The sequence below is a fragment of the Juglans microcarpa x Juglans regia genome, chromosome 1D, assembly GCF_004785595.1.
Source record: "Juglans microcarpa x Juglans regia isolate MS1-56 chromosome 1D, Jm3101_v1.0, whole genome shotgun sequence".
In the NCBI taxonomy this organism is placed as follows: Eukaryota; Viridiplantae; Streptophyta; class Magnoliopsida; order Fagales; family Juglandaceae; genus Juglans; species Juglans microcarpa x Juglans regia.
Window position 1 is genome coordinate 1,792,452 of NC_054594.1, and position 13,861 is coordinate 1,806,312.

The 13,861-nt window shown below is 29.5% G+C and overlaps 1 protein-coding gene across 1 annotated transcript; it reads left to right on the plus strand.

The window, feature by feature from the left end:
• Nucleotides 1-2,058: 2,058 nt before the first annotated feature.
• LOC121249847 (transcription factor HEC1) lies at nt 2,059-3,282 on the plus strand. Its single transcript, XM_041148665.1, has 2 exons — nt 2,059-2,257; nt 2,290-3,282. The coding sequence occupies exon 2, from the start codon at nt 2,339-2,341 to the stop codon at nt 3,179-3,181; it is 843 nt and encodes a 280-aa protein (XP_041004599.1). The 5' UTR covers nt 2,059-2,257; nt 2,290-2,338; the 3' UTR covers nt 3,182-3,282.
• Nucleotides 3,283-13,861: the final 10,579 nt, after the last annotated feature.

A 13,861-nucleotide genomic window follows, 5' to 3' on the forward strand; every position in this document is an offset into this window, starting at 1 on the left:
GGGGTCCCTGAGCAGATCGAGGGTGAGAATTATTTTGGTCATCTTCTGTGCTGATCAGTCCTCCATGTGCGCTTCAAATCATGTACTTTGTCGAGGTTTGGCTATTATGGCTTTGATTTTTCGTTTTGGTTTCCTTTGGAGCTTGCTGTTATAGCAGATCAGTTGTTGCGGTATACTTGCCTTCATAGAAAACTGATATTATATGGAGAAAAAGGATCTGATTTCCCATGCTTGTTCTTCAAGTACACTTGGGGGAATGCATTGCTCATTAGTATATGAGTTGTAACAAGAATATAATTTATTTTGGAGAGGCGCAATGTTCATCATCAATATAAATTAAATAATAAAATTTACATCTTTTCATCAGTTTAAACTTTTGAGATAAATAATAATTTCAAATAGTATCAAAAAAGAAATTTTGAGTTTAAACCCTTTAATTAAAATATTCTGCATGTTTAGCTCACTCATTGAGTGAGAGTCTAACTCAGATGTGAGTTTGAGTATTAACATATAATAAATTAAGAGTAATGCTAGATATAATCATGACTTGTACTAGCGCCACATACTTATTTTGAGAAAAAGTGAGGTCTATCATTAAAAAATTAATTTTTTCATGTGAGTTCTATATTACTTATTGTTTTTTCAATAAATTAATTTTATTCTATATTACTCATAAATTGAAGAATAAAATTTACCTCGTTCCATCCCTTTAAGTTTTTAGACAAGTAGTAATTTAACATATATAAATTAATTACATGTTCACAAGTCCTTAATTTGTTTTTTTTTTCTTAAAAAAAATATCATTCTCTCTTGATGTGTTTTCACCAAGATTGATCATGAAAATTAGACCAATATTGTAAACTTTCTTTACCATTAATTACTTGGTAAGAAAATTTTGCAGTAGTAATGATTTGTTATATAATATATAATTATATATAAAATAATTTTATATTATATGATAAATTATTAATAAATATAATATTTAATTTTAAAATCCTATATAAATAATTATATATTATCATTATAATTTATTGTATTAGTAGTTATACTAATATTATATCACTATATATTATAATATATCATTATAGTTTATAATATAATTATAATATATATACTATATTATATATACTATATAATATATAAAAAAAAATAAAATCTAAACCGATAAAATCAGAAGTAGTGATTTAAAGATACAACCTGTGCAATATCAATATTTCAAATCTCAAAATTAGTATTATGACCGATTTCATCCGGTCAAAACTGATCAAAAGAAATTTTGTAGAGGCTAGGGGGCCGGTCAGCATCACCGCCAGCTCCTAATCCACATCGAGAAACGTGCCAATGGAGCAATGAGATAATCAAACGTGATAGTGACTAGTGAGTTCATCATTGGGATCTAACCAAAGCTGGAATAATACTTGATGTATGTTTGGTCCCCGACCTCCACTTCTTCACTATGTATCCCATAAAGCCACTGACCCGCCGGAATATCTCACCGCCGGCAGCAATAGCTTTGGTGGAGGTGGATCTGACAAATGCCATGTGATTGTGGGGTTGCATGCATGTTCTTTTTATGATCAGAAAGTAAAATTTCAAGGCAAATCAAATATAAAGTTTCGGTCAAAAGAATCATACCGCGTAGCTTTGATGACAAGTGGTTCATGCACCTATTCATTCATCTACTCCCTCAGTGATTTGAATATCTAATTTGTTATTTTCACCTATTTAAATTTTAGAATAAATAGTAATTTCACATTATATTAGAGTTATATATATAAGTATAAGAAAGGTCTTAAATTCAAACTTTGACTCTAAAATATTTTATTTGATTTAATTAAATATTTAATATGTTGAAACTACTCATTAAAAAAAATCTAAACCACACTTAAACTTTTAAAATAAATAATAATTTAACAGCATGATATCCAATATGAACATTTAGAATTGAGATAATAGTGATTAGAGGCCGCCCCACAACGATGGGCGGTCCTTATCAGAGATCATAAATACATTCTTAAATGAATTCGAGACTTTTCAACGTTTCCATTGGTAAAATACTGGTCACAACTTGCTATATAAAGCCCTTCCACTTACAGCGAGCGGCCTCCTAGATTGGTGGTCGGTTCCGGATCGAGATAATCCCATACTTTCTATATATTACTATTTTATTCGTTCCTGCTCCTTATCTCTGTATATAACAGATAAAACCCTAACTCTCTTGCAGGCCATTCTCCTAGTGCACCCCATACCTCTGTAGCTCTCTCTCTCTCTCTCTCTCTCTCTCTCTCTCTCTCTCTCTCTCTGTTCGGTGCACAAAAGGGCGTGTGAGAAATTAACCATGGATGTTGACATGCTAAGATCATCGGCAGGGGATCACATGGACATGATGACAATGATGATGCAAATGGAAAAGCTTCCCGAGTTCTGCGACGCTTTCCATGACACTCCCACATACCCAGCTGAAATCGAATTCTCCGATGGAAGCACCAGCAGCGTTGCCACCACGCCACCCGTTTTTCACAGCTCCCCAAATAATATGGCTCCACCCACATTGGAAAACCCACCTGCATCCCTACCATTCGTGGGAAGTCCAACCATCCACGAGCCCCTGAGTCTGAGACCACCTATTCAAACCCATGTAGTGCCCGATCAGAGATTCAGGAACAATATTGCTTCTTCCGGTACTGCATTGTCGCTTCCGAATAATTCATATCATGATCAGAAGAACTCGTCAATGATAGCAATGAGAGAGATGATTTTCCGGATAGCAGCGATGCAACCTATTCACATAGACCCAGAATCGATAAAGCCGCCTAAGCGCAGGAACGTGAAGATCTCTAAGGATCCACAGAGCGTGGCAGCGAGGCACAGAAGGGAAAGGATAAGCGAGAGGATAAGGATTCTGCAAAGACTGGTTCCTGGAGGAACAAAGATGGATACGGCTTCGATGTTGGATGAAGCCATACATTACGTGAAGTTCTTGAAGAAACAAGTGCAAACGTTGGAACAAGCCGGGACAAAAAGGACAGTACTGGGTGTTGGTTTTCCAGTTGGAACGAAGAATGCCAATGTTGTGAGTTACTCTAGTTTGGCGAAAGCAGCCTGCTCAAATGGTGCTGGGGTACTCTATCCAAATGCCCAGCAGCTCGGTCATGAGAGGGACTTGGTGGGATTCATGTAAAGAAAGTACTGTTGGTTTCTTCCTAATTATATTCTTACTTATTACTGTATCAAAGAGCATTAATATAATATTCTCTAATGAATGCATGGTTGTTGATCATCGTTAATTAATCTCAGCTTTAAATTCTTGATGAGGAGTAGTACTACGTGATCAGTTAAATTATCATCCTCAAATGCATGGCGCATGGAAATTAACATGCTAGTTTCATAGAACTACGAGAAATGATAGTTACAATTTTAGGGTGCTTAAATATTTTTGCCGACTTATTTTGAAAAAAAAGTGGATAAATTTCAAACTCACATGAAAAATCATTTTTTAAATAATAGACTTCAATTTTTTTCAAATGGAATATGCGAGACTTGCACACCTTATCATGACTAGATCTAGGATTACTTCAATAATTATAGAAGCTAAAAAGGATCATTAATGGGACCTTTTCATTAGAAAAAAAAAAAAAAACTAACAACCATGCATTCACTTATTTTTTATTTTTATTCCTAAATTTATATATATATATATATGAGTAATGATATATACCACACTAGCTACCATCTTACTTTCATTCTACTATATAAGATGTATCACATTTAATACTATTAGATGATAAAAAATAATCAAATAAAGAATCATCTAATGGTGAGAAATATGTCACATCTTATATAATAGAATAAAAATGTGATAGTAGTGTACTGGTGTATAGAATTTTCCTATATATATAGAAAAATGCTACAAAGCACGCCGGCCATTAGACACGAAACACACACCCTCCATGTCATCAATAATAAAATGTCCATTTTACCCTTACTTAATTGAATCATTTGCTGTCGTTTTGCGCCACCAGAGACTACCTGATTTCTGTGCATTTCATTCTTTCTCCATGGCTGAACGCAGCACGATACCAGGTGCGGGAAGGAGCTGAAACTAGTTTGACAGAAACCGTTCTGAAACCCATACAATTGGACTATGTAGAAGATGCTCCACAATTGATAAGATGTCTGAAATAAATTCTTGTGGGAAAATTCTAGTTCAACACAAAACGATATCCTTCTAGAATCTCCCCAAGTTTCCCACTAATGCTAGTTAACTGTTTTTTTTTTTCAAGAGTCTGGAAGCATGGTGCCTTTTCAACTCATGCATCCTATCAATTACAAATTACAGCCAACATCGAACATGAAAATAAACACGTGATAACAAATTATTTTAATTTTACAGAGACAATAATGGCAATTGTTGGATACCCTGCTTTGTAAATGCCAGTATCAGGATATGTTCCCTTTCTGTTTTAATTGTTTTTAGGCTTTAGGTAGTTGTTTGATTTCATAAGCACGCGGATGGTTTTAGGATTCTTATTGGTTTTCCAATTTTTTAAAAGTTATCTTTCACATTTGTGAAGTGTTTCCTATAGTTTGTTGAACCGTGTCCATTTAGCATTTTTGGGTTTGAAATGGTTTTGTTAATTTGAGAGAGAGAGGGAGAGGGGGAGGGAGCTAATTACCTTTCCTGGGCTTCTTAGTACAACGGAAGGAGGGCAGCGCGAATGAGTACTGATGCGCGATTTCTTAAGGCAATGGGTTTCTTAGGAAAAGAAAGTGATTTGTCAGAGAGGAGGGCAGCAAAAATCTAGAGAGCTGTGTTTTACAGTTTTAATTCTTTTTTGAACCCCACTTATCCACGTAGACGTTTCGCGCATTTCGTGAGCTATAAGGGGTTTCTCTGTAGTACTGCTCACATATATATATATATATATATACACATTAATTTAGCTTTTTTCTTTGGTACCTTTCGATTGCTTAATTTTTTTATTTTTCCATCTCATTCTGATACTGGGGCTGGGAGAGGTAGGTTGGCTCCCGAGGCAGGGTCGGATAACATAAGTGTTCATATGTCTCAAGGGATCATGCATGCCTAGCTGATCATTAATTACCAATTACAGCTAGCCACTATTCTGAAATATCCTCCAAAACAATCAAAACATAAGAAGAATAAAATATAAAATAAAATTATGGTCAAACCCAATCTAGCACAAATAAAAGACTATATCATGACATACATATCTCACTTCTTAGTCTCAAGTATGCACATATACGTACCCAAAGATCAAAGCTTTGATTATAATTAGGTGCTAGACGGTCTATGCCCGAACTGTCAAAATAAAAGCGGGTTGAACCCGTATGACCCGACTAATAGACTTTAAAAAAAAAAATGGAAATACTCCCTCTTTCTTCTTCATCGGTAGAGGAATTGAAGCTAGAATTTGATATTCTCAAAAGAAATAATTAAAAAGAGCCCAATTAAACGACAATCGTTGAAGTTAATAGTATTTGGCTGGAGGGAAAACATGGGCTTCGTAGAAACTCTTCAGCACTGTCATCTCTTTCTTACTCCCAAGTTCATCCTCCAAAACCACGAATTTTGATGGCTTGCTTGAACCAAGAATAGCGAAGTGCGTGAGAGTTGAGAGTTGGCAGATCTGAAGTCCCAACTCAAAACCTTAATCCAATCCCAGCTTAGAATCCCCGTCCAAGACCATACTCTCTCAACTAATCATAATCTCCTCTTGGCCAAAACCCCTGCCGATCTTCTCAAATTCACCGACATGTCCAACCTCTTGCAGTACCATGCTCTGCTCGAGGAAGCCCAAAAACCTTGCCCACATCCTTGACCACCAACAAATTGTTGAGCTTGACCTGGGTGAGATTCATTAGGGACTTGAGGGCATCGGAGTAGTTGGAGAAGGTGTAGTTATTGCTGGAGATGCATGCGTATGTACGGTACAGAAATGGCTTTTGGCATTTGAGGGCGGTTGAGGAAATAGATAAAGTCGGACCGTCGGTTTCGACCAATGTTAGGTTGTAACAAACCCGGTATTGGGTTTCATTCGATGAAACCGACTTTAGTCGGGTGGGCCCATATCGGGCCTTTCGGATTGATCGGGGCGAGGCCTTTTTTGCACAGCCCTAGCTAGACCTCCTCTACTGTATATTCACATGAGCAACGCTAATACTCTTACTCTTATCGTAATCTTATCTTATTATATGATGATCATAATACATTATTTACCAAATATTAAATTTATCAATCTAAAAATTAGGAGTTGATCTAATCATTGGTGAATATTATTGTCGATCGCATAAACACATTTGGTGGGATGAAAATAGAAGAGTTTTGCTAGTTACTCATTATCTTCACACATCACATATTATACTTTTTTTTTTTATTGTTCTTAAACTAATTAATTTATTATACTTTTCTTTCATATACTATACAGTTGATAAGAAAAAAAATATAAAAATATAAAATTAATTATGCATGTATGGTGTGTGATGTGAGGATGATAAATAAAATTCTTTTCAAAATATAATCATCACGAGGATGTATAACACCTACATAATATAACATTTTCATGAATCTTTATATATATATATATATATATATATATATATATTTTTTTTTTTTTTTATTGTTGCTACGTTCATAATAAATCTCTATATATATAATATGACACGCATGCAGTTGCCTATCATATATTATGGTCTCTCAAGTCGGCAAGTTCATACAGTAAAAAAAAAAAAAAAGTCGGCAAGTTCATTAATTGTCTACTTCTTTACTGACACCTATCCGCATGGACCGCATCTATTTCTCTTCTTTTATGACTGATTGGATAAAATAATTCTCAAATTGATGCCTTTGTGAATAATTAAAAAGGATTTATTATTAATTTTTTCACATCTCGATTGTTGAGTACGACTTACTTGCCCCGTTTGGTTTTTAAATTTATTTGAGTTTAATTTAGTTTAATTTAATTTTAAATTAAATGTAATATTTAATATTTAACTCTTAAATTATTAAATTCAAACTTCATAATACGTAGGGCTCACAATCTTTTTCAATTCAATATTTCTTCACACGTGGGACTCATAATTTTTTTTAACTTTCTATAAATACATCTAAATTCATCTTAACATCCAAACACATTTAAACTCATCTTAGGTGGGCTCCATAAAATTTACTCTACCATCTCAACTTATTACTATTTATAAAGAATTCAACTCAATTCAATATTCAAATGCAGCCTAGTGGCTTAATTAGTCATCCTAGTCCTGATCATCATGATCAACACAAAATTAATTATGACATGTTTTGAGTTTAATTAAACCAACAGGAATTAATTGATGATTGTGAATTTAACTTAAAAATGAATGAGTCCCTGAATATATCATCATCAAATCATCAAATATCGCCTAAAAAGCTTAAGCTCACAAAATCAATATTAGTGGATATATATTAAATTGATATAAGTTTTTTTTTCTTGTTCTTTTTTTATGTGATCGATCGGTATGTGAAGGAGAAGATATAACATCATGATGTCCAGGAAGCTTCACAACATGATACTGACCTGATCTTTTTCGCCCTTGGCTAAGAAAAAAGTGAAATAAAATGAAGATAGCTGTGGGGTAGGATGGAGCAATCGACTATTATATATATATATATATATATATATATATATTAATATTTTGACAAGAGTTCACATTTGTGTCAATTATCATTTTATTGCATTTTTCTTACTAGTTTGAATTAAACTATTTTATTCTAATTGTTTTTTTTTTCTCTCTCGTTTATTTACTGAATAAGAGTTTATACAGGTTTCATCATCTTTAATTTTTTTTTTAATTAGGATTTAAAGGTATGGAAATTCGAAGACATGTCTCGTGAGAGAGTGGACATGAAATCCCACCACTATAAAACGACATTTCATTTTATTTTATTTTTTTCTGTTGTAATGGGCCCTAATAGCAGCCCATGGATCATGCAAGGTTCTGTAATTTGTATATGCAAAATCAGAGGAGCTGCCCAACCTATATATACCCAACCCACATTAGGATGGGCTCCATCGTTTCACGCCTTCTCGACCCAAACTCAAACTGAATAGACCAGATGGAGCTTCGGTCCATAGTGGAATGTGCTGTATGATTTTCGGCCCAATGGTGGCCCATAATTACAAAACAACAATACAAAGGCAGATCAGAAGCTGCAGTAACATGCCTGTACGAGTACGACCAATTCAAAATTTACAACAGAAAAAAAAAAAAATCTCTAAAGTGCGGGTAAAAATCAACACATTTCATCTCATCTCAACTTATCATTATAATTTTCACATAAAATATAATAAACAATTCAATTTTTTTAAATCTTAAAACAATAATAATATTAAAAAAAATATTTTAATAATATTTTATTCAACTTTTAATTTAAACCATCTTATCTCATCTAATTGTCCAAAGACTGCCTAAGAGTAGTACTACATTAACGGATAATTCAACCAAGATTTCAATGCAAATATACTTTTTTTTTTCTTTTTTTAATCATTTTTATATATCCTTAAACATTTTTAAAAAATAAAAAAAAATTAATTCATTAATATTCACTTTCTTAATCATTAAATAAAAAAATTAAAATTAAAAAATTAATCAATCATTTTTATAGGTTTAACTAACATTTTTCCTAACAACAATCAGAGATATAACATTTTTTTATGACATATTTTCGACAAAACTAAGGTTCTGTTTGGAATTTGGATTGAATTGAGATCAACTCAGTTTAGTCCAACTTAATTTTAAACTGAGTCTAACATCCAAACATCCAACTCATCTCAACTCAAAACCTATTTACATTTGGGATTCATAATTTTTTATAACTCAATACCTATTTATATACGGGATACATTACATTTTTTAACTTTCTATAAGTAAATATAAAATCATCTTAATATTAAAATACATCTAAATTTATTTTAAATAATCCCTACAAAACTTATTCTACCATCTCAACTCACTCGTATTCATAAAAAATTCGATTCATTTCAAACTCAACCTCAAAAGGAGCCTAAAAGAGTATAAAGTCGCACAGATTTCATACTAAAAAAATTAATGGAATTAATAATTTATAGATAAAATTGAAAATATTATCAGATTTAGGTTACGTTTAAATGTTGAATTGAGTTGAGTTGAATTGAGTTGATATTGTAAAATATTGTTATAATATTATTTTTTAATATTATTATTATTTTAAGATTTGAAAAAGTTGAATTAAGAATATTTTTGTTTTTGATAGAAAAATTGGTCGTTAGAATATTTTATTGTTTTTATTTTTGTTTTTGTCCAATATCGAGTTGGATTATCATCTTTATGTCTAGTCAGTACCCCAACAACTTTGACTATGATATTCTTTTTATTTATTCTTCTTCCACATGACTTTTATTTATTCTTATTCCACATGACATGACCAATGACTATTCCTCACAACATACAGTTGAAAGCTGAACTATTGCTTTCATTTATGATCAAATTATTTCAGATCTTTTAATAAAATAGTTTAAATTTTTATCTTGTTCTTTTATCATATTTAATATATGGATTGATATAATACATTTTAAATAATTTATAACTTAATTATAGTAATATGCTTTATTAAAAATTATGATATTAAATTAAAAAAAATAAAATTTAATATAGAAACCATTTCAAGTATTTTTCAGACCCATGTTTTTCACGACTATTGGTGGGTCAATAATTTGAGCAAACGAACGACATTAGAGGACAAGTTAGGGAACATTAATGATGAAAGAAATTAAGGGCGGGAATTACTATTCAAACATATAATTAATAACGTTGATCGGGACACGTACATGATGTTTGGTCCATAATTTTCTCTCGTTCCTGATTGATGTCTGTGATCTATCAATTATTTAATTGCACTCTTTTGACTTAAAAAGATAAAAAGTATCTATTTGTTTGGATATATATATTTTTAACGTGAGTAATTCTATATATAATAATGAAGTATATAAATACTAGGTAATTATTTTTAAAAACAATAAGATTTACTATTAAAAAATTAATTATTTTCATGTGTGTCTTATATTTTATTTATCTTTTTCAAAACGATTACGCGATGGTTGTATAATTTACGGTTGCAAGTATCTTCTCTCTTAAAATATATAGATTTGATATTTTAAATTATTATCTTATGCTTGTTTTAAATATGAAAATTAATATAATTTATCATTTATGACGAAAATTAAAATTAATTCAAACACTTAAAAAGGGGCCACGTACAAAACTTCGTTAAAAATCTCTATGTCTGATCTGTTTTTTTTTTTTTTTTTTTGTTTATATTCATAATTATCGATTCGTTCCATTATTTTTGAATAATGCTAATCATAACTCTATTTTCTCGCCCTTTAAAATTCTTCCAGAAAATAATGACGAAGGACTCCGACCTCAGATCACATCATGGATGAAAGCTAAACATCATTTTATAAGCACTGAATATATGTAGGACCAATCACATGGACACGAAATGTTAATTGGAAATTAGCAAGATGATCATTAACGTCTTTTCCTACCTAATGGCCGGCGCATGTATAAGAAATTGTGAAAGATGTTGACATCATTTATTTTTTCCCAAGATATTATACAGTACATTAAATACATGATGATTATCCTCAATGTACATAAGAACCTACTTTTTTAATTTGGGAATTGGAATTAAGGATTTCAAAAACCAAAGAAAAAATAAAAAAGTTTGGGAAAATTAATTGCCTCATTTGGATACAGAAACTATCTTACCTTATTATTATAATTTTTTTAAATTTTTACACAAAATATAATAAATAATTCAATTGTTTTAAATCTCAAAACAATAATACTATTAAAAAATAATATTCTGATAATATTTTATTCAACTCATCTAAAACTATCTCATCTCACTATCCAAACAAACATAGAGTTTATAAATTGGATTTAGCCTCTATATATTTAGTAGAATAATATATAATCTGATACATATATAATAAGTTTGGTTTATATATATATGGGAAATTTTTTCTATGTTCTGAAAAATGTGACAAAGATAGATCATATATAATTTCCTGAAAAATATATGTATTATTTTGAGAATTCTTGCAAGTTCTTATTTTAATATTATTTGTTCTCTAGCTCGCTAATGTAAAGATAAATACAAATTAATTGAAGAATTAACTAAGAACTTCCACTAATTTGAGAATTCTTGAGCGCATCTTTGGGACTATTTTTTTTTTAAAATAAGATATTTAAAATTGGGACGCGGGTATTATTAATACGAGAACAAAAGGAGATCACTTTATTAATTGTATGAATGGCCTAAACGACAATGAGTCCAAAACAGAACAGAATAAATTATAAAAAGGCGAGATCAACTAAATATAAATGGATATAACCCTACAGATTTTTTCAAAACTTTAAAATTGGAAATCTATTTAAATATTGGAATCCATATTATCTTTGCACTTCAAACTTTAAAGCCCTGTGATTAGGTCAAGTACTACTGATCATACTCCTAAGAGACTATAAAAGATAGTTTTTTAAGGAAGCTATATAAAAGATATAGCCAATAGCAAAAAGATTAAAAAAAGTGTTTAAAAAAAACTAAAATATTGGTGTTTTTATATATATAATTAAATGACCATAACTTTAAGTATTTTTCACCGTGCGCTATATATGGTTAATTATCATCTTGTATTTTGTTGGTACATATATCATTTTTGGAACATATGGAGGCTATATGTATTTCAAAGCCCAACAATATTTAAGTTAAACAAATAACAATCAAATTAAGGTTTTTTTTTTCGCAGATAAAATGAAATGATTTGAAATTAAAGTTAAAATTTAAATAAAATATTATTAAAATATATTTTTTAATATTATTTTGTTTTAAAATTTAAAAAAATTAAATTATTTATTTTATTTTATATAAAAATTTTAAAAAATTATAATAATTAAATGAGATAAGTTCATAAGATTAGTTGAGAGAAATTATGAAAAGAAAACATGCAAGTTATTTAAGTTGTACGTGCTACATTGTCTATACCTTGAATACTGCATGTCGTACGTTCAACATAAATACGTATACATTCACATAGAGATGTATGATGGTGGAGCAATGTTATACAATCTTCTCAACTTTCATATATTATATTTTTTAAAATTTTTAAGTTTTTTAATAGTTTTGTTTTATAATTTATTTTTTAAAAAATTAATTTAATTAATTTATTTATTATTCATATATTAAATATTTAATAAAAAAAATAAAAATTAAAAAAAATGTGATGTGTGAAACAGATTCATTTTAAAAAGTAAGATTTTTTCATCATGTTGACCTTAAGAAAGATCGATGGACAGGACTTCAACAATAATTACGATCCTCGCGTGGATGCTTTACTGATCATTGACTTACCTCGGGAAACAAAAGACACGTTTTCCACGTTTGGCGTCCATCTGGACAATATCTGAGAAAACCAGAAGAAACTTGAATGAATGTAATATTTGAAAATTGTCAGTGTAGCCCTTATAAGAGCATTTTCATTTGATTAACTAAATGCTAAGCGTTCCGTTCTTGGCTTCTGCTGAGAGCTATCGCTTATATTAGTGTGTATCTTTTAATGTATTTTTATTTAGTTTTTTTTTTTATATAGATTTTGTTAATAATTTTAAATATTTAAAAAAATAAAAAAATTCATAATATTATTAAAAAATACTTTCTTAATTATGAAGTCAAATATTACCTCATGACTAAGAAAGTATTTTTTATTTTACTTTATGATTAAGAAAGTATTTTTTAATGATTTTTTTTTTTTTTACTTTCTGATTAAAGAAGTGGTTTTTAATAATTTTTTAAATTTATTTTATTTTTTAAAAATATGTAAAAATGTTAAAAAATCTATATAATAAATAACTTTTAGAAAAACACTTGAAAGAACAATGCTAGACTCCAGCGGGAGCCCCAGCTGGGGTTGTAGCATTGTCCTTAACTAAAAGTTAAATTCAATGAGTATTTAGCTATTAGAGAGTAAAATATGCTCACATTGGATTAGCCAAATTTCAAATATTTGAAATTTAGTTACAGTGACTTTCAAAAATTTTTTCAAATTTGAAGGTTACTGTACATACATCAAATACATATTTTATTAATTATTTCTTTCTTTCTTTCTTTCTATCACATATTTTATCAAAATTGATATATTAATTTGAGTTAGTGATATATTAATTTAATAAGAATATGATTATTAATTAATATATAATAGGTAGAATAGTAAAATATGATAAAATAAAAAAATTAATAATTAAAAAAATTAAATATTTTTAAAATTATTTGTTATTCATTACTATATAATGAATAAATGTATAATTTAATGTGAAGATTTGATGTGAATAACCAAAACTAAATTCATCTTATATTATTTTATTATTATATAATGAAAAAATAACTATTCTAATGTGGAGATTTATGTAAATGGAATAGCTAAAAGTCAAATTTCTTACATTCATAAAAAATGTCCTTTAATTTTAACTAATTCAATGAGAATGCTCTAAGTCACTACAAATAAAATTATAATTTTTTATTATTATTAATTATTAAGAATGTTAAAAATATTATACAAATAAGTAAATTTATGACGTCATGATAATTTTTTTTTTCCATAAACACTGGGGGCCGCTGCATGACCCATAATATATATATATATATATATATATATAATGGTAATATATATTATACAAATAAGTGAATTTATGACGTCATGATAATTTTTAATAGGGTACAATGCTGCTATATATGAACATTTTTTAATTATTAATGCAGATT